General features: G+C 38.2%; 1 protein-coding gene across 3 annotated transcripts; it reads right to left on the bottom strand.

Moving 5' to 3' along the window:
• Positions 1-2707: 2707 nt before the first annotated feature.
• Positions 2708-25230, bottom strand: p4ha2 (procollagen-proline, 2-oxoglutarate 4-dioxygenase (proline 4-hydroxylase), alpha polypeptide 2). 3 transcript variants are annotated; one of them, XR_005895060.1, is made up of 17 exons: positions 25095-25230; positions 17914-18011; positions 16542-16638; positions 15450-15601; positions 13743-13880; positions 12560-12799; positions 10677-10873; positions 9772-9948; positions 9358-9428; positions 8377-8476; positions 8145-8198; positions 7539-7598; positions 7402-7467; positions 5918-5986; positions 5097-5193; positions 3106-4186; positions 2708-3004 (listed from the first exon to the last, which is right to left on the bottom strand). XR_005895060.1 is itself a non-coding variant. In XM_041052066.1 (16 exons), the coding sequence occupies exons 2-16, from the start codon at positions 17993-17995 to the stop codon at positions 4116-4118; spliced, it is 1671 nt and encodes a 556-aa protein (XP_040908000.1). In that variant the 5' UTR covers positions 17996-18011; positions 25095-25230; the 3' UTR covers positions 2708-4115. The 3 variants fall into 3 exon arrangements, 2 of the variants coding, with proteins under 2 accessions (XP_040908000.1, XP_040908001.1); XM_041052066.1 differs by having other exon boundaries at positions 2708-4186; XM_041052067.1 differs by lacking the exon at positions 7539-7598 and having other exon boundaries at positions 2708-4186.
• Between the last annotated feature and the right edge of the window lie 2282 nt (positions 25231-27512).

Genomic DNA, 27512 nt, shown 5'->3' with positions numbered 1-27512 from the left:
TAGATATTGTAGATTTAGTTACACAACTTTGAGTGCCTGTTATTGTCATAATACAACACAGATATAAACTGGTAGATTTTTTGTTTAGTTATCACTTTTATGTGGCCAACAGCTTGATAGTTTGGGAGGATAATGAAGCATATTAATATCTACTCAGTACAGACATATCATGTTAGTGTGTCATGCGCTCTATGGCCTCAAAGGTAAGCAGCATCCAAAACTGGAAAATTCAAAACGTTCAAAATACTCAATGCATTTACAGGCCCACATCTGGAATATATGATGGGAAAAAAGATGCTTGAACATCCGCACTACTTTGGCAGTGTGTCAGACAAATGTTTGGGAACCACTGACTTAATATCCTAAGATCGTAGAGCTCCATATGAACTGTATTAGGTTTACGTTCTATGACTTTTTTTTTATGATTTGTATTTTAGTAGTTTTTGGTATAGCACAACATACGGCAACATGGTTAGTGAAAAAATGTATGTTTGATGTGAAAAAAGAAAAAAAAAAGTGCCCCAACATTACCCAATAAACCAATCATTATGAAAAACGAGATTAGACTACTTTACTGTTCTGTGAAATAATTCCTGATATCTGCTTCTGCTGGCAGGTGTCACACATCTTGAAAAATTAACACTAATCTGGTTTGTCATTTCTGAGAAAGACGTTCTCTCTTTGTTAAAACATGCAAGGGGGGTGAAGGGAAGATGTGACTGTGATTTACTGTTATGGATACTGCTGATTCTATAGCTCTGATACTCTGCATGGCTGGTTGTTTAAGTGCTTGAACAAAATTAGATTGCTCAACCACTCAAAAAACATCAACTCCAGGGTTCAAGTGACTGAGCCAGCCTTGTAACAATAAGCAATGTGATTTCCTGGCCATAAATGGCTGCTTACATTCTGTGACAAAGGATAAAGGAGATGAAATCAATGCTGAAGTTTTTTATTTCCAGATTCATGCCACGGCCTTGCAGGGTTCAGTATAGCTCAACTCTAAGCTTCATATTGAAACCTGAATGCAAAAACGTGCAAAAAACAGTAAAAGCAGATTAGATTTGTGAGAAGACAGACGCTGAATAATGTTATAACTTAGTATTTTGTCATCTTAGATGAGCAGAAGAACTTCTCAAATTCTCCCAAATGTCAGCTTCTTCCTGAGATTCTTCAGTTTGTTCATGCACATAAAATGTTTTTAGTGGTTTGTGACCAAAAAAAAAAACCTTACCACACCCCAGTGTGGCCCCTCTAAGTTTAGAAATAAACACCCCCACTTCCCCCCTCACAGCAGGTACCTCGCTCAGTTTATGACTCTTGACTGGTGGCAGAAATGTGTTTCGCTCTAAGTTGCTCAATCCACGTAGCTCAGTCTTGTCCTGGCAATTCTAAGAAGCACACGTTTACCAAGCCCACAGTTCCCCTGAGCCTGAGCTAAACAGTCACGTAGGCTCACATATAGCATTCCAGGTTTATTAGATTGCTTTCCCATCAGGCCCAGAGCCAATGGTGCACAGCGGGTGTGAATTAAATTTATGAGAGCGGAGTTTATATTAAAACTTAAAAAAAAAAAATGTGAGCAGTACAGTAACTCACAAGAAGTTCCATTTTGCCAGTATTAGTGCAGAAGCATAGAATTTATCCAAATTTTCAAACCGAACAAAACTTGACAGTGTCAGTTTAGCAGAGGGTCAGGAGGCCTGCAAAGTCCTGTTCAAACATCCATGAGCCCGATGTATATACACCATTTTATAGCCATTGTCTTTGTGAGAAGGGTAAAGTGAATTAATTTCCAGCAAGTTGGAAGAAGAACAAATGAACAAAAAAATAATTTATTTTTCAATATTCTTTCTGAGTCCAATGATATGGCATGACCAGCAATGTTTTAGCCAAAGTTGTGCCCTTGACATGAGCTATGTACTCAACAGGTAAACCAGAGTACCTTATGTACTACACAAAAGTCTCTCTCATGTGGTATTCAGGATGCTAAAAGCTCCATGCTTTACTAGAGACATTCCTTTGTGTAACTGCTATAAGACCCAGGGCTGCATGCTGAGCAGCAAAAAGTTCAAGAGGTGTGGCCACATCATAAACCCGTTTGAATGGCATTCCTGTGAGAGAGATCTGCTTCCAGCTATGCATTTTCACATACTTACGATACTACTGTAAATACGCTAATAAGATACTATAACTTTAATAGGGTAGGACAAGGCTTCTTGCTAGGGGCAAGAATTTGACTGACACAGCTACTTGATGCTAAGCAAGAGTGTACACTGTGAAGGGCTTCCAGGAAATATACTAGAGATCCCTCTGCCATTATAGTGATTTATACTTTGTTCTATTTTCTCGATTCAACACCAAGCTATTACCTCAGCATACCACTGGTAACCACACCGGTGGGCCTACACGTTTAAGATCATTTACTAAAAAGCTATGTATACTCAATATCAGACTATGCTTCTTTGTTTTGCCTACGGTTTCAGGTATTCTGGTCAATATTACAGCACATTATTAGTATGAATTAATGCGGTGCAGACTTTACAAATTAATCAGGACTTAAACCTGAAAACTGACCAATACAGCCACATTGTCACATTTGTACGAAAATTGTGGTCACAGAAAATGGATCCAGTTTAGATTTAGACTGATAAATGCTGGGTAATGAGGGCAGTTTGAGAAACCATGTAAGCACAAAACATTTTAATAAAAGACACTGTTTATTGACTTGCTTGTTTTCCATCTTGTAGAAGGAGCACACAGTGTAACAACAGTGTAATAATTTAAATACTACATAAATAAAAATGTCCTGGAGATGATTTGGAGGAACTGTATTTATCTCTCTGGTCTAACCGGGAAAACACTTTGGATGCAAATGATAATGACGAAAATGAAAGGAAACTGGTGTCATTTTAATCACAAAATAAGGCTGTTAGCAATGAAGATACAGTATTAACGCCAGTTTGTGTCTAAAATACATTAACATGCTTTACTAGAGACATTCCTTTGTGTAACTGCTATAAGACCCAGGGCTGCATGCTGAGCAGCAAAAAGTTCAAGAGGTGTGGCCACATCATAAACCCGTTTGAATGGCATTCCTGTGACATTCCTAATATTTGCTCAAAATCTTTAATTTTTGTTTAAAATAACCAACAGAGAGAAGTTGTTTTTCTTAGACTGCTTCCCAAATGACCCTCTATATGGAGCCAATATCAGCCCATAGATTTATTTTGGATCCAAAGTGATATTTCTGATAGTTGCCAGCCAAAAATGTATGAACAGGTTTTCAGTTCTACTCAGAAAGTTGCAAAACAACTTGAAAATGTTTTCATACCATAAAATTACATAGAACAGGTAATGGTTAACTCGGGTGTAATCTGTAATAAGTGAATGTAGTACAAAGTCCACAACTGGGTTTAAAAAGTACATTACCAAAAACACAGTTTTCATTATTAATTAAACTACAACTTTTTCAAAAATGTTAAATGTTTTTCCCCTTCTCTTTATGAAATATGCAATTGTAGAATTTAAAAACCTGCTCTGACACTCTTTGGCAAGGTCACACGATCCTCTGTCTTTTGGTGTTTAAACAGCAAAGATATTAGCACAGTTTCTACAAGCTTTACTGTATAACCACTAATGCTAATGCTTAAACTTTGAAAAGTTAAAAGTTGCTTTCTGAGGGACAAACTGTAGGACACCTGAGATCCAAACGACACAAGTATTAGTTTTTAGTATCAATGGGAAGATTTGGCAGTGGATCTACCACTGACTGAATTCTGGAGGTGAATTTTAATGACTATAAAATGTGTGTATACAGAAAAAAACAAGGTTGAACTGATAGGCGTTCTTTTTTTAAGAAAAGGTACGCATATTTTAAATGGAATTCTTGACTTAATTCACTTATTTAATCGAGTGAGGTGGTGTGCGGATGCATGACAGAAACCTGAGCTCCACATCTTTTATATTTATTTTCTCTATCCAGACCTCCCATACCAGTGTCATAATTTCATCATAAAGCATTTGTTAATCGTGCGGGCAAGATGAGGAAACACTTGCATGTATGTGTATGTGTGTGAGTGTGTTTAGCATGTTCCTTTTTTGTGGGTCAAACTTCAGTCCACTTCTGTCAGGCCACAGGGTCTCCTGAACTCTTGTCCTCGCTCGTGAATCCACTTGTTTGATACTGACAAAACAGGAAAAAAAACAAAAAACAAAAACAAACGTGAGGACCAAAAATAGGCAAGCCAGTTAAGTAAAGCCTATGTAATTGAATAAAAGAAACACTATAAACCTTCACTGCCAAAATTTTCCTTGTCAGCATGTGGTAAAGGCATTCTCCCAAAACATTTTAGTTTGTGTATTGATTTAAATGTGCCTCTAGAAGAACCTGAACTGTGAAGATCTTGAATCTCTTCACAGTGGTGTGTTTCACCCCAATATGCCACCACTGACACCCATGATTAAGCTGCAGTGTTTGGCAAATTTCCTTGTTCAAGTTTTTAAATTCATTCAATTCTGTAATCATTGCCAATCAGCTCACCACCAAATGAATCTGTCTGGCAAAACCGCACCTAAGCATGCAGATATTAGAACGGACAGGCCCACTTATTATCCCACTAAAAATCATGTGACAAGTAAAAATTAGTTAACATCTGTGGGAAAGCCTTTTCTTTTAGTCCAGCACAATGCTCAAATGTGCTTTTTATTACAGCTTTCTACTAACATTTTCTGTCCTTACCATTACCAGATTGAAACTGAAAAGAGTGAATGAGAGTATGAAATAAAAGTCTGAAATACTGAATGAAAATCTGAGAGAGGCCATCAAATAAAACAGGCAGGACATCTGGAGCACCAAAGTACAATTTTCAACTTATTATTATGCTAAAAGCAGCAAAAGCAATATAAAGTGCAATAAAGCATAATTATTGTTTTTCTTTATCCACATACTCAAAAAGCGCAAAATCTATATCTTAAAATCGATTATTACTGTATGTAGTATGTATATATGTATGTAGTTTTCTAATCCCATTCAATTCAATATGAACTGGCCCTCTATGAACTGAATCTCCCATTCAATATGAACTTTGACTCACCCCATTTACTTCCTACTAAGACAGGACAAGCTGCATGCCTGGTCCTATAGTCTCCCTCCCCGCTCCTGAACAGATTATACCAGAACACTGCCGTCCCCTGTGGAGAAATAAAACATGCAAAAAAATGATGGTAACATCTGGCATGCACAAGAGAGAAGGAACGTTAAGATCCAACACACGATAAGACAGATGCTGGATAAAAAAAGACCTGCACTGGCTTCAAGCTGAGCGCTTTATTGCAGCAATATACTAAATCCTGTGTAGTGAATTTTGGCTGCTTGACAACTATGCTATTGCTTGGCAAAAAAAGCACAAGGATATTGTAAAAAAAAAAAAAAACTAAACAAACCCCCCCCCCCCCAAAAAAAAAACAAAAACTGCGCAGGTGAAACAAGACAGCAGCATGAAGAAGCATGGAAAATGCCTGGGCCTATTATCACAGCTCTGTTGATTGGCCAGTGAAAAAAAAAATATGTATCTGTTTACTCAGATCAACTTGTACTACCATGAGTAAAAACTTCTGATACACTTTAGAGAGTCCAAAAGACATTTTCATGAAAGAAAAACATCTACTCCCCATCAGCTTTAACTAAAAAATGATGTCTTTGACAAATTGCCTCTCATATGAGATGTTCAATCATTGTGTCATGACTTACTGTAATAGCTACTGTCAGCACATTGGGCCTTAAACAGCCACAAACACTGTGAAGATTTATTTTCCCACTGAGGATACTAGCAGTATAAGATAAACTCATGAAACTATGAGATGACACTACACTCTTCTCATGCACACAGAGAAACATACACACTGTTGTTATCACCTTTCTAGGCCAGATTGCTGCTCCAAAGTCAGGGAAGACCGTGGCACCTCCCGCCTCAACATCACTCATCTGAGAAAACAACAACTGGTTGGAAACTTTCTTTGCATTTTCCTTCGAAGGACAAATATTTTTCAAAACACATCGGCGCTTGTGGCTTAGCAAAACAAACATTTGTTTCACCTTTCAAAGCAACAAATCAACATACAAAATGCATGTTGCTGATGGGAATACATATTTACCTAAATACCAATGCAAGCTTATTAACTGACAAATAAATAGCAGTTATAGAATTACCCATAAAGGTTTTTTTTAATGTCTGTAAATTATAAAAATATATGAATTATTTCGTGAACAGCATGATGAGGGATGCAAAATGACAAGTAACTTCTACACACAACAGTTGACTGTAGGAAAGCTGGTTATGTGCAGAACGGTGAGGGAGGTCAAGCAAGACTGAAGAAAAACTTGAAAAGAAGAAAAGGGAATTTTCTGTTAAACCCATCAGTTGTTTCACACTCAATTTAATATAAGACAAAAACCCATATCGTGTGACTTAGCTGTGACTGTAAGTAGTGCCCCATAATAACATAATTGTTGATCTGGAGTTATAGTCTATTATCCAAAATATGTAATGTACTACCACTTTTCAAGATGTTTTCCTTGTGCTATGTTTCAGTGTAAAAATAAATATTCTACACCATTGTAGTTATTACATTTTCACTTTTTCTAACTCTTTCTGCAATGTTTTGATAAATAAAATTCAACTGCTTCATCTTATTTCTGTTGTATTTGCTGCTTCTGGACAGTAATTTCCCTGCAGGAATCGAGGGTTTCATTGTTTTCCGTCCTGTTATATCCAGTTCATATCTTGTGTTCGGCCACAACCCGGCCCCGGATAAGCAGTTGAAGATGATGATGATGATCTTGTGTTCAGCTTAAACTTGTTTATTCATAGAGGTTTTACATTTATCATATACTGTACATCAATAATCTACCAACGCACATCCACATCATGCACCACAGTGAACACCAAACTGAACAGGAAAAAAGACAATCCAACTACATGCTAAACCTAAAAGCAAAAGGTTTTATCTATTGTTGAGTGTAATTTTATTTTGTACAGCCCAGTGTTAACAAGGGTAAAGAGTGCCGCCTAACTAAGTGTGTTAATGGGGAATGGCCAAGAAAACTCTCCACAATATGTACTGGAACTGATTGACAGAAAAAAAAAACTTTACTCCTAAATATTTGGCTGAAAGGCCTCTCAGTCATCCAGATGATGGAATATTTATCAAGAACCACTCTCAGGGTGTTCTGTCCCCAAAATGTTGTAATTTTATGAAAGTCAATCAATCCAAGTCCAAGATTGAACCAGAGCTTATGCTTATGCCCATGAAGCTAAAACAAAAGAGGGATGGAGCGTAGATTTCAGGTGACTGCCAACCCCGGCCTTCAATCAACGGCGACTGGATGCACGTACTTACGTAGTTCAAAAAAGTAGCCACACGATTTCCAGTGCCTAATCTTTTGAAAGCATCAGGCTCATCTTTCTATAAAGATAAAATTCAAGAGTAAAAATACATGATGATAACACTGCACACTCGCACACACATGTACTTACGTAGTTTAGGAAGGTAGCAAGTCTATTTCCATCAACCTTGAGGTTGCTGTCAAAAGGACGCTGCAACAGATGTTTATAATGTTTAACCCATCACCAAAAAGACTCACATCAGGAACCCGCCACTAAGGGCACTCAATCACTCTCACATCAAATAAAAGCTACTCTAAAATCTATTTGTTATTGAAGTTAAAAATAATAGATTTAAATGATATGATTAATAGCACATAATGTATATATAGACATAAAGATAACACAAAAGACAATGACCATTTATCATTTTTACCATTTGCACTTTCTCACCCTCAGTTGAGCTGATATGATAACACAAGAAGACTGTTTTTTAATAACCCTTTGCGCCTCTGTAGGTCTATTATCTATAATAAAATCAGTCATTCTGTGGCAAAACACCAGACAGCTGCAGATGGCATGCAGCTATAGATCACAGGAAACTCATAGATGGTTGCCAGAAATAACACACTCAGAGAACATAGTTCAGGTCTCCAAAAACTCAGGGACATTTGAGAATATGTTAGGAAAAGTGGGAAGCACATTAAGTGACGTCACTTAAATTTTCACACCCACACATGATCGTACAAGTGAACTCACCCTGGAGAAGTCATAATGTGGCTCGTACTGTCCTCCAACTCCATAGTTAGCAACCTGTTCAGCCATTGACCAAAGATGACATGACATGAATTGACTTGATATTGTGGGTATTTATTTATATTAATTAGATGAATATAAATGTCATTTAGAGGAATAGGTGTCAAATTTCTGTGCCATATGCGAAATGATGATGTAGTAATTTGATCTAATTCTGTGGTATGTATTACATTACCTGAAGCAACTCTGCAGTGTCGACTGTAAGGCCTGTGATGTCTTCTATTCTCTGATTGACTCTGGCAATGACGGGGTCGTCCTCTTCTTCCAACCAAGCACTAAAACAACAAAAATGTGCACATGTGTGAGCAAACAGTAGAGTGCACACATGCATGCAACTTCTTAACAATTAGTGTTCTTTGACGTGGGAGTCTGGAAAATACAGGTCAGTATGAATCCACTTCTGAAAAGAATGAATTAGTTTTCATTTATCATAAAAAAAAAAGGAGGCCAAAAATATAGTCTCAATATAAGTAATCAACACTGTTGAAACAGCATCTGACAACTGACATCTGACAACATCTGTATGTAACAGCGTGTCATAAAATAGTGCCTCATTTCTTTAAAATAACATTTAGAGCCCAATATTAACTTAAGTCTTTGAGTGTTCAGTGCTTAATGCCTGCGGAGTGGAAACTGGGGATTGGGCCTTCTAGTTTCTGTCATTTTTCACATGCTCCTCATCAGCAATAAGTCTCTGTATCAATAGCTCAGAATCAGTCTTGGCCAGCTGTCTATGTTGTTTTACTTCCCGAGTGGTGCGATCATTCCTGTTAACAGAAACCTGTAAACCTGCTGCCACCTGTAGCCAACTTATTAATGTCCTACCTGCCAAGTCTCCCTTTTAGCTGATCCCACCTACCTGCATTTTGCTGACTACAGTTCGTGGCCCTTGCCATTACAGCATCCTCTGATTTTATCAGGGGCCTACGTATTGTATGAGGCCGATTATTTTTAGCTTTTACCCGTTTTACCAAAACATACCCATAATTATACAAAAAGTGATACAGTAAATGGTTAGAGTACCTTGGTTTACGCTGCAAAAAGTATTATCAATATGAGTAAATAATAAAACCTGATAATAATGAGCTCAAAGTGCGTACTGACAACTGAAACCCACAAGAGGGTACCCAGGAAACTTTTCCCCTGAGTGAGTTACCTTTTTGATACTCTGTAGTTGGCTGTGGTCAGGACGCCTGTTTTGGGATCACGGACAGTGGCTCTGGCAAGCTTAAAAAATAGACGCAGAGGAAGGAAATAAGTGTATAACATTTAAAGTGCACAAAAAAAGAAAAAAATCTTAATTTACTCTCCTTTATTAATCTTATACTACAAAAAAGCCGTATATCTAACATTACTTATATTGTTTTCTTTTAGTTTTTCTACATTCTTGTTACAAAGAAACAATGATGTTCTAGTTATCAGCGTAAGATGTGACTGTATAGTTTCGGTGTCGATAAGCTTTTTTAGTACCATCATCTCTGTAAATGTAACATTACTCTTGAATTTTCTTTTATGTCTTAAGTGCAGACTTTTTAAAAAATTATTATGTATTCATTGCTTCATGTCTCACCCTGGGTTTAGCCAGCTCCTTAATCTTCTCGATCTCCCCATGTGACAGTATATCCAGGTATCGTACAATGTGGGGGCTGTCCCACTCATCCTCTTCCTTCATGGGCTTCAGCAGGAGACGAGGGTTCCTGTTACCATCCTGGTAGCGACAGAACAACCGGCTGCGCCTCACTTCGTTCTGGTACGATATACAAGATAAGCAGAAAATAATAAACTTTGTTTTCTAATTTGTATACAGTTTTTCAGTTTAATCAATTTAACAGATCAGAAGCAGATAATTCTTCAGATGAAGAAGAATTATGGCAAAGAATGCATTCATGGCCATCATATTGGGAGAGGCTTGAGATTTATTTTGACTGCCCTCTGCTGGCAAAATGTAATTTTACAAGAAGATGAGTTGCTGATACTCCTGCACCCATATAGGTTTTTAATTTTAATTTGTAATAAATAAGCCAATATCAAAATACATGTAAATGTGTGTTTAAAAGCCTGTTTTTTCATCACTGTTTGACTAAACTTTAACATTTTCAGGATGGTGATGGTATATTTTGTGTTTGTGTCACTGCACTGCTATAAAATATATTCCTTGACTCCTTGCTAAAGCTCTAACTGTGAAAAGCCTTACCTAATAACAAAAGGCAAGAAAAGCAGCCTAACATGACACTGTATTGTTTGTCATTCTAATATCAAAATGATATATCTGCTCAGTTTAAACTAATGTTGACCAAATTTGTATTGTCATGAAAATAAACTTCACTTATATGATCAAAGTATCAGGTACAACACGTTGACTCTTCAGATATGCAGAAAAAAAAAATCACGTTCTGATTGCCTTTCTGCTACAGATATTGACATTACATCCCAACTAATTCTCAACATGCCTTTATTTTTCTCTTCATGTCTCACCATTTGAATCCCCTCTCCTCTGCAGAGGGCCTCGTAGGCCTCTCTCTCTGGGAGATGGTCTTTAGGCCTGCTGTAGGTTCCCAGCTGGATGGGCTCCTCAGAGGCAGGCTGGTAAGCCTGGTTCAGCTCATTGAGTTGCTTGGACAATAACCGCTCAAAATAACGGAGGTTTCCTCCTGCCCTCTGGTGGCTGGGGTCTGTCAGTACAAGAAAAATGTGGTTGGTGGTGGCTCAGATCTCAACAGAGAAGCAGTTAACCACAACTGATTTTAAATAAAAAGAAAATAATTGCACTACAAATCTTGATGTGTTTTACCTCTCTAGCTTGTTTAGAGCCATGTACTGTATGGTTTAATTAAAGACAACACATAACAGAACAGCAATAAAAAACAGTTATTTTTTAAGTTAATACAAAACATATTACCACTAACTGACAGTATATAAAGTATTTAAATGTTTGACACATGGATTAACTGCAACATTAAAGTGCTGCTTATAAGTTAATAATGATTTAATAGTACAATAATATCACACTGACAAGGGCCAAAGGACTTTGAGTACAACTTTAGGCTCCTACATAAGTATTTATTATTTGATATATATCTTATTTGAATAGCATTTTTAATGCAGAGCTTTTACTTGTACTAAAGTACTTTATAGTGCAGTATTGCTACTTTTATTTAACAATCTAAGTACTTCATACACCATTGTCAATCCTTAGTGTCTGCCTCATGTCCTTTGGTAAGTGTTTGAGATACTAAAGCAACAGAGTTGGATAACAGAACAAGAACATACATCTTGTGGAGTTTACAAATACACTGAAATCCTGCAATTGCAACTGCAGCAACATGATGTGCCCCCCAGTTTTTTTTTCCCATGCAGGAGAAATGCTTTGCACCAAAAGTACAGTAACCTTAATGTGTTGTCATAAGTTATGTACATTTTTGTTCGATTGTTACTTTTGGAGCTATTTTAAACCATTGAAAGCCACTGTATTTTTTAATGGTGATTTTTAAAGGAATAGTAGAAACATATCATTTTCTCAGTTTTGCTCAGAGTTAGGTGAGAAGACTGATACCATTCTCATAACTGTCTGTTCAATATAAAGCTGGAACCGGCAGCTGATCAGCTTAGCAAAAAGAGCACAAAGACTGGAAACAAGAGGGGGGAAAAGCGAGGGTCGCTCTGTTCACAGGTAAAAATCAGCCGACCAGTGTCTCTGAAGCTCACTAATTAACAGGCTGTATCTCATTTGTTTCATCTGTACAAAAACTGTAAGATTTCATTTGCTTGATCTTTATTGTTTCAGTACGCTTTGTTCTACATTTTCAGTGTTTGTAGCACTTGATGTCACAAAGTAGGTCTATGTCTGCTGAATCTGCTCTGCCTCAATTCATTTCAATTGGCAAGTAAACAAGCATACCACAGCTCGAAAAAGATGCCCTGAAGCTTTCGACAGCTCTTGATGCAGAGACTAAAATAACAGTTAGAAACCGCCGGCCATTACTCTGGAACAACCACACCCTGCTGCTCTGGCAAACACAGAACACCACTGCAGTGAGAGGAGGGTGGACTGTAGTGATTAGTGAAACAGCAAGAAGACAACCCATCAATTATAGCACTGAGGAAGACTGTGGCTGTATTGGTCAGTTAACCGGTCTCTGTATTATGGGAGGCAACTGGGAAATTCAACTGTGTTTCTTAAACACGTTAAATGTGCTTTTTTTAGTTTCTCAAAAATGGACCCATTCACCCATTATTTATGGTTACAAGAAAGCCAAATAATGAGGCCCATGCTGAGATAAATGATTGTGTAATTATGTGTAATGTGTATCAGCCTGGACACTGCTTCAGTCAGTACACTCGCCTAAGTTGCACCTTACCAATAGCCACCAGCCGGCGTGTCAGCTCTATGGCTCGAGGAAGGTCTCCCATTTGGTAAACCGAGTAGCTGAGGTAGTCCAAAATTTCCGCCTTGGAAACCACAGCTTCCTCTCCGGCATCCAGCTGCTTCAAGGACTGCTGCATCCATAGCACAGCATGATAATAGTCTGCGTCATTGTAAGCCGTCTTCCCCATGTCGAAGCAGTCATCCACGGTCAGCATGGCATTGGAGTGTATACCTGAGATAGGATTCACTGAATTTAAATACTGACCATATTGTACTCTCATTTTAATGGTCAAAAAATCCCATTCTTTTCATGACATATTTCATGACATATGCATTATCACAGAGTGTGAGTTTTTCTTATTTTAGTGAAACGTTCTTGGATTAGGAATAAGAAGATGGGCTTTGAGCAACTCCTGCAAACATAGCTTATTGTTTTTTTCTGTGAAGCACGTGTTGCTAACACTGATATTTGCAGTGCACTCAAAAACAGACAAAAAATGCCTCTTTACCTGAACACAAACACATACTTACTGAAATCTGCACCATACCTGTGTTGTATCCAAATAATATCTAGATGCCACTAGAATGGGCCTGCAGTTCAAACCTGGCTAACCCTAAACCCTTAACATAACTACACTTCAACAACAACACTTCAAGTGGGTCTCAACAAGTGATTATTCATAATTAGTTATTATCTTAAAGCCCTGATGTGTACAGTTTAAGGATTTATAACTCTGGTGGCTCCTAGTAGGATAAAACAAGACCATGGTGAAGTCAGTACTGCATACTGGTTCTTAGGTCTGTGATTGATTCAGTCATTAGAACCTTAACTACATACAAAGTTAATCCTCAATCCAGTTATGTCCCAGAAACAAAGTAATAATTGTAAAATAACCTTACACTTAACTCCAACACCACCTCAGACTAACAGTAACGTTAAGTCTGAACTCAAACCCAAACTCTTGAAGAAGTGAGGACTGGTCAATATGACCTAATTTCACAAAAATGCACTGTCAGGAGGTGCAAAACTCCAACCAGTTTTCACAAGAAGTGAAATATAAACACACCAGTTAAAAAAAATCACTATGGGTGGGTGCACTCTTTCTTTTATAAATGTGTGCATTACGCTATCCCTCTTAACATATTCATGCTTTTTCACATAACCACTTGGTTACCTGGCAGCTTTCCTCTTGAGAAAGCCTCAGAATCCAGTTGGTACGTGTCCTGAAGACGCATCAACGCTTTGGCTGCACCCGTCTCATCCTCCTCATCTGGGAAGTACTGTCTGTGTATGGACATGTTGGAAATGAAACCTGAAGAGAAAGTAAGAAAAGGTTATGCTGGAAACTTAACCTTAGCCTTATTATAAAAAACATGTAAGTGAATTAATGAATCACCAAATTAACCAAAGGATGTTAAATGTTTAACTTTGCAATAAATTAGCAGCTTAGCACTAAAATCATTCATAGCAACAGGACTAATTTCCAGGAGTAAACTCATGGAAATAAATACAAATCACTCAAATTTTCATGCTTTTTAAACAATCAAGTCAAGTTGGTTATTTAGTATCACTCACTGATACAAAACAATGGTGTTTCAATAGACTACCATTTATATCTGTTAAACACATAAGGCCCCATAGTTTTATTTAAGCCTTTTAAATACTTTACTTTTTTTTCTCAAGATTGTGTCAATTTTCCTCTTACAGTGAAGTGAAAGACAAATTATACTGATTTTACTTTATCAAATTGAAACACATTTAGCAATAATCACCCTCTTTCTTCTACTGGGCCATTGTCTTTGTAATTTTCTTTTCCTGTCCTACCGTATCTGCAATCAAAAATATTCATGAAAGCAAAGACAACAAAGGTGTAGCCAAAATCTTTGATGTATTCAGGCTTATAACACACAGTCAGTACCAACTTTCCTGCCTTTCCAGACTTTCTGTAAATAATTAAGAGCCTGTGTTCTGTCCTCAGACAAAAGTCTGTGTGACCAATATTATCCTTATGTTGCCCGTACCAAATAATCAAATGTAGTACAGTATACTAAATTGGTCAACAAGTATTATGCATGTACTATGGATTGTAAAGTGTAAAGTCACTAAAGTGACTAAAGTGCTCTCTACTTATGTTTATTAGGTTTAAATCCAGTCTCTACTGTCTTTTTCTCTGACTCATAGCCACGTATACAGATTCACCCACAACAGACTCTCATTCTCAGTCTATCTGCCTCACACAAACTTGGACCAAAGTCTAAACACGCTGACACTTCTAGGTCCAAACACACACACACACACACAAAGGGAGAACATGGCCAAAACATGCGGAGATGAGGAACAGCTGCATTTACAACATGACACCCTCTGCTCTCCCTCTGTTCACACAGGGTGCAGAGTATCTGGGCAGAAGCCCAGCAGAAATTTCCACTCTGGAGTCAAAGCTGTAATCACACTGCTCACATCCGCATTTTTTATTGGACGCTGACCACTCACTCTCTCTGCTCATGCTGATGGCAGCACCATAGAAAAAGTGGTGAATGCTTCCCTTCAGATGCACTTTACGATGTGGAGAGGTATTTTAAGGTGGAATGAATGCAGTGTCAACAGGAAGGTAAAATCGGGGGCTAACAGATTCAGATTCAGCCACGGTAGCATAAACTGATGTAAACCCTAACCCTAACCCTCATATTTATTGCAGGAGTCAATTTTCCACAATAAAGCAAAACCAGAAATAGTGTCTTGCCCTATCTGCACAGAGTTTGCTAATTAGATGGAGTGGTGGTATTATAACTAATCACACAGAAAACATTAATGCTCCAAGCAAGGCTAGATCACTGGACATACTTGTCCAGCCTTCCTTCACTCAGGAAGATTTTCTTACCATCGGAGGGGTTCTGAAGCACCAGGCTCTCCACTTCAGACCACTCTGTGTTGAGTCTCTTCATCAGTTTGTAGGCATTTACTGGGTGAGCGAGGTAGCCCTCCGGATCGGAGGTGGACACTCTGGTCAGAGCATCCAGTTTACTGGCCCAGCTACAGGACAGACAAGCAAAGTGTTGTTACTAGCGTAATAAGTGTAATAATTATAGTTATAATAATTACGCAAATATAGTATATGTTATAAAGACTTTGTATACATTCTAGATATTTCTGCACATTGATTCAACCTTCAAAAGTATCTAAAGGAAAAAGAGACTAAAGTTGTGTTAGACCACATAAATTAAATAAAAATGTTACAGCTCTTGTGATAAAACTCCACAGTCCTAAACACTAAATGGTTAAAATCACAGTTGATACGAACACATTGCTTTGTTGATCCTTGATGGAACAGATGTAAATGTTTTATGTACTTTATCGGGCTTGTTATTGAAACAGATATTCATAATGTTTATCAAATATGTCAGTGATATTGAGATGATTTTAATGCCTTAATCCAAAGAGAGACCTTTTTATTTCAAGAGCATTACCATGGTAACTCTTACTACATATCACAAATGAAACATAATAGGACATCAGAGAGGACCTGGTTTTAAACTGACAACATCAGAATTATGGTAGCTTAAGTCTAGTTGTTCTCAGCACAGGGGTTGGGCCGCTCCAAAGGGTCACAAAGGTTTTGCACAAATCTTCATTCATTTTTCAGACTTTTCTCCAATTGTTTTTTTTTTTTTTGCAAAATATTGGCTAATTTTACCTCTTCTGACTTCAAACTGTTTAAATGAAACCTTTGGAGGGAAAAAAACAATCTTTGGTGTAAGTGCTAACAACTCAGAGACATCTGAAACGTGACAAAGTGATTTGCAGTAGCTTTCAGATAATTGTAGATGAGTTGAACAATGTTCTCTCTGTAATATAGTGGAGTAGTTGTATAAAGTGGCACAGGTAACTCAAAACTGTTCTTAAGTATGGCACTTGAATAAAGGTACTTAGTTTTCAGGTGGGTTGTTTTTAAGTCACGGGGTTCAGAATGTACCTTTTGACTGCAGCAAGCTTGGACTCCTCTGCTTTTATGTATTCCCTCAGAGACTGGACCAGCTCCTTTTCTGTGTAGATCAGGTCTGTCATTTGGCCTGCAGAAAGACAGACAGGTAGACAGATACTGCAGATGAGTGAGAGTTGAAGAATTCAGAATTCATGCGAACAGTTTCAGATAATTTGCAGGTTTTTAGCTAAGAAAAAAAGGAAAATTATCAATAAATCTGAGGCTTCACTAATTAATGCTTTTATCTTGCTTTATTTAATCAAAAAACTGAATTTGAATTTAATTAAATTTAATCAGAACAGTGAGAGTCACAGCTGTTCTTTACTTTAAAAACCTATAAAATGTATTTTGGTACCACTGTTGGCCTCAAACTTTGGCTGACTTAAGCTAAATCTTTAGCCACAAACTGTGGGACTTAGATTGTATAGAATTACTCAGCAAAGGCGAGTAATTACTCAGCAAATGAGGCGGGGCGCTCACCCATGAGCCTTTCAGACTTTTGGGGTGTTGTGTGCATGGTAAACAATTCCATGAAAATGCCAAACCATGATTGATTCTCAGGGGTTGCCAGGGATGAGGAATAAAGAAACACTTTCATTGTTGTCCACAGCAGAAGTTAAAATTAAATCTGTGAATGATCCAGCAAAAGATTCTAAGAGTAAAAATTCAAGGCAAAAATATCAACCTGCCTCTAGTACACAAGCATATCCCAATAGGAGAGAGGATGCAGGGAATAAACAGTGACAGAGGACCAGCCTTGATGGCACAGATAACTCAGAGTCTTGCAACAGTGCCAGTGCTAGTTGCATGTCCTTTTATGCAACTGGAGGACTGAGACCTCATCAACCTCATGTTCACAGGGAGAGAACCATCATTGGAGCCTATTCATCCATTTCACTTGGGTGATTTTGCACTAATCAAATCTCTGGGCAAGGTACATCTGTCTCCTTGGTGGAAAGGACTCTCCCAGGTGCTGCTGACAACCAGTATAACCATTATGGTTGAGGGCAGAGCAGAACAGATCCATGCTTCCAGCTGCAGATCGGCTCCCCAGTTGGGCAATCCAAGAGATCCAGAACATGAGTATGTGTAAAGGCTGATGTCCTTCTGGGAATTTTCACATGTGTTTGGGCCATGGGGGCCCAGCTTAACAAAAATCTCGGTTTCTCTTACAGCATCAGTGGTCCTCTTGGTTCTCCAGTTTTCACATTTGGTAACAGTTGTAAAACTGGATATTCGCAGAAGCACTCTGAATCAAGAAACTCTCACAATGGACCAAATGAAAGCTGGAAGCAGACTAACTGTCAGTCTTGACTGTACAAAAACAAGATAGTAAAAAGTTCATATAGTTCTTCACACCCACCTATAGAGGTGAAGATCTCTGCCTGTGTGGTCCAGCAGCAGCAGAGCAGAGCCCACGAGATGAAAAACAGGAACTTCCTCATTGTCCTTCTCAATAACCTGCAAAGAGAAACATCAGGTCACAATAGATTCACACAACCGAAACTTTTTCCATGTCGCAAAATACTCCTATATAGTTGGTGATACCATGTCCTTCCATAATTGGCTCTGTGTTTTGCTTTCAACGGCTGACAAACAGTATTTCAATCACAAAATTGTCCTTCTTATTCTTAAACCACACATATAACAAACTTGCAGTTTGCATAATGTTGAGTCAACAGTTTATGCAATGATGCTGTGTTTCCATACTAAATTAACTGATGGTCTAACAATAACCAAAGTTTCCAGTACTTTTCCTATAAATGAGTCACTAATGCCTGCTGGGAGGCCTGCTGTCATATTGGCCTCTATGCCCAGTTTTCATTATGAAAGAATAATAAAAGGACAGTGTGGGAAACGAATAATGTTCTTTTGCAATAAAACGTTCATAATTTGCAGATGAAGCCATATGAACAATATTTATATGATAAAAATCACAAAGCACATGAAAAAAAATCTAGTCCGTGCAAATTCAGCATGAATGCATTTTACTTTTCGTTGTCTGTTCTAGTGTGGAGTTGAACATGGTCACCAGATACCTCATGAAAAATGTTCCTGACAAATGATATGACTACATAAATCTCAGTGTCCATTGTAAGAATATAAACCAGAGCTTGCACTGCAGAAACTCACAAGTAATTTGCTTTACAAACGTTAAAATCAATCCAAGTACAACAGGTTTTATCCTTCACATACTGAACATACATGTAAAGTTCTATTTAACATGTGACAGCTTCAATAATTATTAGAAAGCAGTCACTAAACAGTCAGTTACACTGCTATCATTGGCAGTTTCAGTTCAGACAGCTGTATAAAGCCCATTACTTATGGATTTATTGTATTTTTCTTGTCAGACTTTGCCACATTGCCTTCACTGGCATTCATCCTTTCAAATGAGTAATAGTGTTATCTAAGGCGAAAGGAACATGAGCTGCGTGGACTTTCAGCTCCAGCAGAACCAACAACAGGGCTGGAGCTGAAAAACTGAAAGACTACACAATGATGTATCACCTGGCAGAAACTCCCCGCTCACAGTCCAGCACTGAGACCAGCTTTGTTTGTCATTTTAGGTGAAAAGTGACACTTGCTCCACTTTCTACTCTTGGATTTCGTCTAATCCTGCTTTTACCACATCACTTCTCAGTAATGACTGCTTACTCCTGACTCTGTGCACACACAGTACATACGCATACATACTTCTACATGCAAGCGCACGCACACACACTTCTGTCTGCATCGGCATCTAATCAAAGGCTTAGTGAGACAGAAGATCTGAGGCAGAAAAGTGGCACCTGAATTGTCAGTGTTGTTGTAATTTGGTGAGGAATCTGCTCCAGGGCACAATGAAATCATTTCACTTTCATGACAGACAACAACAAGTACAACTTTCTGTTAATGACAAAAGACGTTATGAAAAAGTTAATGCATTAAGAAGAAATGTAGCTTGAGCCTTAAAACACAGAGACACAAACACAATGTCGAAGAGGAAGTTAACCATCAAACCACGTACACATTCCAAGGGCAAATGTCAGTGAACATGCTTCAAGGAAAAAAGCTGAACAACAACACAGCTGTTTGCCAATGACATTATCAGTGCTCAGAGGATCCTTTGTGAAGTCCTTTGTAAATTTCATTTATTTGTGACAAATGGATACTTTTAATGAGCCAAACATTCAAGACAACCACACCATATGGCACTAACCAACAGAAGGGGTTATTAGCAAAGGGCTGTGAAATGGCTTTAAAACATACAGCAGGTCACTGTGACTTTTAATTCGACTTTCCTGGGTGTTTCTGTCCTGCAAGTCTTCTATTATAACAATGCTTTTTTCTTTTTTTTTTTTTTAATTTCCTTCTGCAATTTATTTGACTCTCACATTTCTAAAGAGTCAACTTTAGCATGTGCAATTACAGTTATTGTGCTGGACTATACCACAACGGGTGTGAGAATATAGACCAGTGTCTATTTATCAAACATTTCAGAATATGACTGGACCAGAATTCAGAGAATAAAAGCACTTTATCAATTTTCACAACACAGAAAATTCACCCCATCTCCTTCATGGTGTAGGAGAGTAGCAGAGCTGTTCTAACTTGTTGGGAGACGCCAGCAGGTATGACAGGACAAACATACTCACATACTCCACACATGTGGAAATAGAGAACACTACACTTAAAATAAAAATCTGACCTCTTCGAAGATACTAAATAGATTTAAGCTTCTTTTCACTAATTAGATAGAGATAGGGCAAAACTCTTACAAACTAAGTTGAATTAAACAGAAGAAAATACGACTGTGACGCAATGGAGCAGGTTCCATGGCATGCATACTCATTAATTTTCCACCACCTAACATGATTGTTGAAAAGACTAAACACACATTGGTTATGCATGCATGAGCGTTGTGATCAGTTGGCTTGGGTGCACATGGTGCACAGACTGGGCTCAACCATGAACGCAGAACATCAGTGCCAAAGAATTGCTTTAACTATATACAGTGGCAAAACTCTGTCGCATTTAGGGCAACCAACACAACAAGAAACAGATATGCATACTGACTGAAGCAGTGCTAACTCAAAATGTAGGTTAAGTAAACAGTAACTTGTGTCTGATTTGCATTTGTTGATGTAAAAAAAAAAAATCAGCTTTCAACCGTGTGCAAGTGTTGCTATTTCCTGTATGTAATGGGGTTTTTCCTGCATTCAACTAGAGTAGGATCAGCTAATAGGTCTTCTGTGTTGACTGTACACCACAACCACTGAAAAAAGAAAACACCACAGATTTAAGTTTAGTTTTCTAAGTGTCATAAACAGAGACATCCTTCACTCTCAAATGATAACTTCCACTCCATCCTGACAAAAGCCTCATAAATAACTCCCAAGCCCTTTTTTTTTTTCAGCGAAATATATTCCTACTAATGCTACTTTAGCTTCCAGTAAGTAACCTAGGAGCACTTTTTGTTTACTTGATGAGTGCCAGTCCAGATAACTATCACCACAGTCCAAAACTACAAATGAAAGCACCAAATCTCTCTCCTTATAATTTACATTCTGTGCGATTACCCAGCCCAAACACAGTCCTGCCTGTCGTTGCAGGTTCTAACGCCCTTGTCGCATTCCTGGAAAAGGGCCTGTTACATTTTCTACCAAGCATTCCCTGGTCTTGACCTTTGCCTGGCATTTCTGGCAAGTCTGGCGAATATCACAGGGCAGAGCACAGAACAGGATATGGTATGACAGGTCATGAGAGAACAGGACAGCACAGGTGTATTTTTTTAATCCAGCCTCTCCTCAAACTGAAAACAAATAATGGTTGTCTGTAATCAGTATGAGCAGAAATGTACTCAGTGCATCTGCTGATGCGTTTACAAGAGAATCAGCTTTATAAGCAGCAAACTTTGCTCTACATCAAAGTGTGACATACGTTGTGTTTCACATTTTATAAGTGATTGTAACAACACTTAGTTGTTTCTTCATTGGTTGTGAGAACAGTGAGAAGCGTATTGTGGTCTGCTGGAGCAAAATGTGCTTGAACTGAATGATGATGACAACCCCCAGGATCTCTGCTATTTTCTAGCGAACTATTAAATTTTCCCAAATGATTGTTTTTTTTTAAAATGGGGTGTAGTTCCATGAGAGAGATAAAGAACCAGAGAAAAACACTCTCTGGCAACGCAGTCAGGATCCAAGGTCTGTACTGGGGCAAGGGTTTCTAAGAAGAAAGTTTAGTCAGAGTGTAAATGTTCTTCTTTCTTTTTCCTCATTTCTTCTTCTTCTTGTTCTCCAGTTCAGCTGGACCATGCTTGACAACAAATCCATGGAACACAGCCTGGCTGGTCCAAGTAGCAGCTGTCTTGGGTCACACAAGTGCCAACTGGGGGAGTTATTAAAATACATCTTGTTTGAGTTTTGAGGGAAAACGGATTGAAACATATGTCAAGATAAAAGGATAAAGCCTATGTTATTATTGATAAAAATGATCTCTTTTCCCAGGCAGTTTGAAAAAATACAATGTCATAAGAAATCCAAACAAGAACAATGCCAAACAGCAAAAAGTACTGGCACTGATGTGAGTAGGAGTACAGGACAAAGCATGTGAAAAGGGAAAGATGAGGAAAGACTGAACTTGAACTGCAGCTTGGCTCTTGAGGGCTTCAAACCTCACTGGAAAATTCAACAGATTCAAACAGATAACATGTTAATAAAAAAAAAAAAAGATTGTATTCCTGTACACACAAAAGTGGTTCCCAGAACAAAATATGGAACTATTTAACTCAAACAGGTGACAGAGCCAGACTTTCAGACTCGCTCCTAAGAGTCTGAAAGAGTTTGGAAAAGTTCACAGTGTTTCTACATTACATTTTGGCAGCAAAGAGCAAATTGAAGTGTTTTGATAAAACTAACAGGAAGTAAAAAAGCAACTATCTACAGCATATTAATGAAGAATGGGTGTCGTATACCAGAACACTGTAGTCCCCAGAGGAGATCCTTGCCAAGTCCTTGAACACAAGGACAAATGGAGCACTGAGATAAGCAGCAAATAGTTGATGCTGAACAGGTATTCTTCTGACTGATGTTAATCAGTACACAGGACTGGCATGCACATCCCACGCAAATACAGACAGGCATGCTAACACACGTGCACAGAGAGATACATTATTGTTACATAATATGCCACATACAGTATATGCATGTGCAGTATCCACAGGCTGTGAACATGCTCAGACAATCACTGTCAGTCCCCGAAGCTTTAACTCTCCTCCAGCAAAGAAAACTATTTCAACTTCAAACCTGAAGCTCATCTTTGCTGTTGCTGTGTCTGTGACTAAAATAAAATCTGTAACACTCAATGCAACGTTCAAGATCTTAGGTTTTAATGACAGTATTGTGAAATTTTGATAAATTATTTTCATAAGACAAAAGGGGTCCTAATTTCCACTTACCGTTTAAGCTATGCCACACCATGTGCACAAAAATGTGCTTTGACTTTCACTTCCACTAAACATCACATGAGGGGTGAATAAAGAGCATCATTTCTAGTTCTTGAAGCAATTTCCCTAATTCTGAGACAACAGAAGTGAGAATTTCCAACGTAGTTCAGTTGAACCTGTCCACTAAAAAATATATATATATCAGGAAGGAAGGACAGTGTAGTAAATCTCTGAGTATGGCAAAATATTTTAAAAAAAGAGCTTTCCAAGATATCTGCTGACCATATGTGGCTGACTTAAAAGCAAATCTGTCTCAGATAAAACCAGAGCTGAAAAACATCTGAAGTCATATTGCAACTAAAAATAGACTGTATATTCAATATTACTTTAAGGGAAAACCATTCCAACGTCGCAGCCAGCCTGCGGTAACACCAGTAATCTGTAACCAGCCGCTGTTGTTAACATGTTCATCTCTACCTAGTAGATAAGCATGTTCATACCACACGGTCCGTGTTTACACAGTGTGACTTGTTTCAGACTGAGCATTAAGATGAAGAGATAGACTCAGAGATGCATGTTTAAGTTTTGGCATAAGCAAGTGTACATATGGACGTTACACAACCACACACACACAGATTTTTTTCTATGTGCAAGAGCATACAAACTCACCATCCACCTCCAAAAGCCTCTCTGGTCTGTAAACACTGAGTGCTCATACAAATACAGTTTAAATAATGTCTACAAAAGACACACATGTTGAAATATAAATCTTCTTGGCATTTATTACAAGTACTGATTCAATATTTATAATAAAAACACGCAATCAGAGTGGACACTGGCTGCAAATGACATATGGCTTAATAAAGCCGCCCTGCATTCTGCTGGTCTCTTGCACATCATCCTCTGAGTGTTCATGCCACCTGCCTCACAGCCCAGTTACTGCTGACATACATTTATGTACCATTCAATGGCTGCTACCTACAATTACTCCCATTGTGCCAGATATAAATCCCCGCAGGGCAACACTCACCTGGCATGTATGCAACACTTTAAACTGGGACTGTGTGTACAATGACATTTTATACTATCTTCTAAAGGAGGACAAAGCCAGTGTCTTTTCCGAACAAACCATTGATGTTGATCAACCACTGGAAATTCAAGACATTTGGAATACAAGAGAGCTGATGACGCAGCTTTGTGCTTCAGGATTTGATAGCTCAAAGGATTAATCAAGGAAATGATCTGCAAACTAATCAGTGATGAAAATAATTGTTAGTTGCAGCTTTAGCGATATTAATCTTTGAAATTTCACATTTTATTCACATTGCTCACAGCTATAATATTACACTCAAAAAAGTCCTCCAGAGGCACTGCCCTCATTAGGCTAAAATCCACAGACCTTACTTTTAACACACTGCTATGTGTAAACCGACTGTTTCAGGGGGGAAAAAAAGGTCTAAACCTGACTGACTGTCAGCTGACTTTGGGTAAAACTACGGGTACGAGCAGAAGCAAAACCTGCTGCTCATCATCTCCGGCTGGATGGTGGCCGTGCCTGTTGCGTCAGCACGAGACAGTTGTTTCAAGAACTTTCTACCAGCCTTCAGCTCTTTGGGTCTCTCAGTGTCCTGCACTGTGTCCGGTAGGCTACATGTGCACACATTTCTCATATTTACTGCGCGAAAAACACAAAAAAAATCTGTTTTAGAGAGCAAAACGTGCTCAAACGACGTCATGTGAGCGACACTGTCGGAGATGCTCTGCCACAAAGTTTACACAGTTTCAAAACTTTCTCCTCTTTAAGCTGTGAAACGCTGTAACCGCACAGTCTCGCCGAGTCGCGCGCTACAACGTTACATGTCGGAAATAAACACAGACCTCACGAAATGACTAGTCGCTGTTACTTCACCTCCTCGGTGCCACACAGCTCTAGTGTCACTTTACCCTTCTGATAAAAGAAAAAAAAAAAAAACCCAAAACCTGTTGGACCTTGCTATTGACAACCATCCCAGCATGTTCAGTAGGCACGCGAGCTCAACGTTTCAGCCTCCTTCCAGTGATGTAAAGAAGAGCCTTTGTAGCTAATTACATGCAATTTTTAAATGTTTTCTTACCTTTATTCTCTTGGGTTTTAAAGAGTAACGTCACACTTTGGTATGAGGACACTGTTTGACTTGTTGACGGGGTTACGAACAGGACAGAGAGGGGTTTTGGTCGCTGCCACGTACAGAACCTCCTAGACGGTTGTCCTTAATACTTGGAGTAGAAGCGCAGTGAAATTCCTCGTAGAAGTTAATGGTGTTGCCTTTACGGGCAGCTGGTAAGCTCCGACATTTGAGCTTCGTGTTGGACGTTCGACAGAACAGAAAAGAAAAAGGCAAAGCTAACATTTTTGGGCGAAATTGGATTTTGTGATATCTTATCAGGGTTTTTTTCGGCCAGTGGTGCAAGATGTCTTGGTGTATTCACATGCAATTTACAGTTGCACAAGTTTTAAATTTTGATGTGCTTCAATCAGTAAGTCTGTCTTTTTTATCCTGAAAGGCAAAATTTGGTAATACAGCCAAGTGACATCGGTTTATAAAACAGCAATGAAAAACAAAAGCAGTAATGGTCAATCACACAACACAGCAAAGCACAGACAAGATAACAGACACAAGTAACACCTTCCCTGAGGAGGCAGATGGGAGAATCTCCCTGTAGGCAACACGGCTCAAATTCTATGACAGTCCGGTTAAGAAAAAGTACAACTTGAGTCAGATCCACTGCTTCTGAATCAAAGGAAGATTTAGTGCCTTTAGTCCTCACTGCTGAAACCTTAAACTAATGACCAGATGGAAATGATTCAAACGTCCTGACAATTCCATTACATGTTACTCTATACTTCTACTCCACTTCATTGACTTGGGAGCCGAAGTTATTAGCAAAGCACATAAAAGAATTTGATAAATGTTCACCTCCAGTGACCACCATGGAAGTTATTTGTGTGACAGGACAAGAATCATGGGAATAAAATAATGTCTGAGAATTATAAGGATTTTATCAATTTTTATGTGTAGAATATTTATGTGTAAAACCACAGCAACAAAAGACGTTGCTGCAGATCTGCGTTTTATTTTCTCCAAATATCAATCGGTGTGTTTCCTAAAAACCCTCTATAAGGTGTGAATTTTATTCTTGGAGAAAACAAAGGATAACGTATGGAGGGCAGTCATGCATCTTCTTCCACTTTAGAATATTTACGGTAATGTGATCCATGCAATCCGTCACGTTTACAGCTTGGATCTGGGTTTCCAGGGCTTGTTCTCTGGATGGAGCGAACACACCATCTGGAGAAAATCACATTAACATGACTCCGCTGTTCTTGAAGTTTCTGTTTTTCCGTTTCTGCCTCGTCCTTGTCTCTGACCTTTCCCTGCGTCACGTGCATTTATTGATGCCATGGCAAATAAAAATTAATGTGATGTAATTAAAGCCACAGTATCATGAGGAGACAAAATGCTTTTGCTTGGTTCTGATACACATGTGGAAGGATGAAAGACATCTGATGAAACACTCCCTGTAATTGCAGCATACAATTGGATCATCTCTACAATTAATTACATATTTAAGCTGACAATATGACATGAAAGAAACAGTTAAGTTTAGCTTGACTTTTTTTTTATTTAAAAGAAAAGCCTTTGTGGACCATTATTAGATAATTTCATTATAAATGTAATAATACAATCTTTTTTTCATTTGTGATTTGGCACATTGTGTATATGTTGTATACTGACTTTTAAACATACAGTATATGATGTACGCAGGCCTATAAGCTATCTGGTTTGTGATTAACAGTGTAATTCATTGCTTTATATTGCTGAAAATCTTTTGCATGATGACGTTTGTAATATGGTTTGACCACAAGGTGTCAGTGTGGGTCAGTACAACAAAGTACCAGTCAAAACCTAAGAACACAACTGGTTCACATCAGTACCCACAGAGCGACACTGCAGAATGATGATTCAAATTCGTTTGACAGAAAAATTTACAAAATTACATTATGTTAAATAAATAAAACTGTTGAATAAAACCATTTTAGTCTGACGCAGACTGTGTTTTTGCATTTACTTCATCAGTCTTTATATCTTGAACTGACCTTTCAAAAATGTACAAATTACAGTCCTTCCTTACCATCCATGCCCTTGTTTCTCTCAGGGCTCGACTGTTCTTACGCCATCTCTTCCACATCGTGACTCACCATTACCCATAAGGACAGGAAGCAAGTTGCATTTAATGAAAATAGCACACACTGCAAATATGTTGTGAGTCACTAACGTTCAGTGTCATTTATTTATTTATATATTTAACCACACATTTTCGTGTAATCCTTATCCAGCATTCATGCTGTCAAATTTAATGTTTCCGCCTGAGGATGATATTAAACAAACACACGAGAAAAGAATTTCCATTTCCAGATGGACCCTTTGGGGCCCCTGCTTCATCTCTCCATCATTACCTTTGCCATTGTAGTTGTAATTTGCTGAGATACT

Source organism: Toxotes jaculatrix, chromosome 12, assembly GCF_017976425.1.
Source record: "Toxotes jaculatrix isolate fToxJac2 chromosome 12, fToxJac2.pri, whole genome shotgun sequence".
Lineage (NCBI taxonomy): Eukaryota > Metazoa > Chordata > Actinopteri > Toxotidae > Toxotes > Toxotes jaculatrix.
This window is presented reverse-complemented; position numbering and strand designations above follow the sequence as displayed.

Excerpts from the sequence above, each read along its gene's own strand:
- p4ha2 (XM_041052066.1), bottom strand. The coding sequence starts at position 17,995 with ATGAGGAAGTTCCTGTTTTTCATCTCGTGGGCTCTGCTCTGCTGCTGC. Across the intron at positions 10,874-12,559 it reads ACGCCGGCTGGTGGCTATTG|ACCCCAGCCACCAGAGGGCA; the intron begins GTAAGGTGCAAC and ends TTGTACTGACAG. Across the intron at positions 5,194-5,917 it reads CAGCAATCTGGCCTAGAAAG|GGGACGGCAGTGTTCTGGTA; the intron begins GTGATAACAACA and ends ATTTCTCCACAG.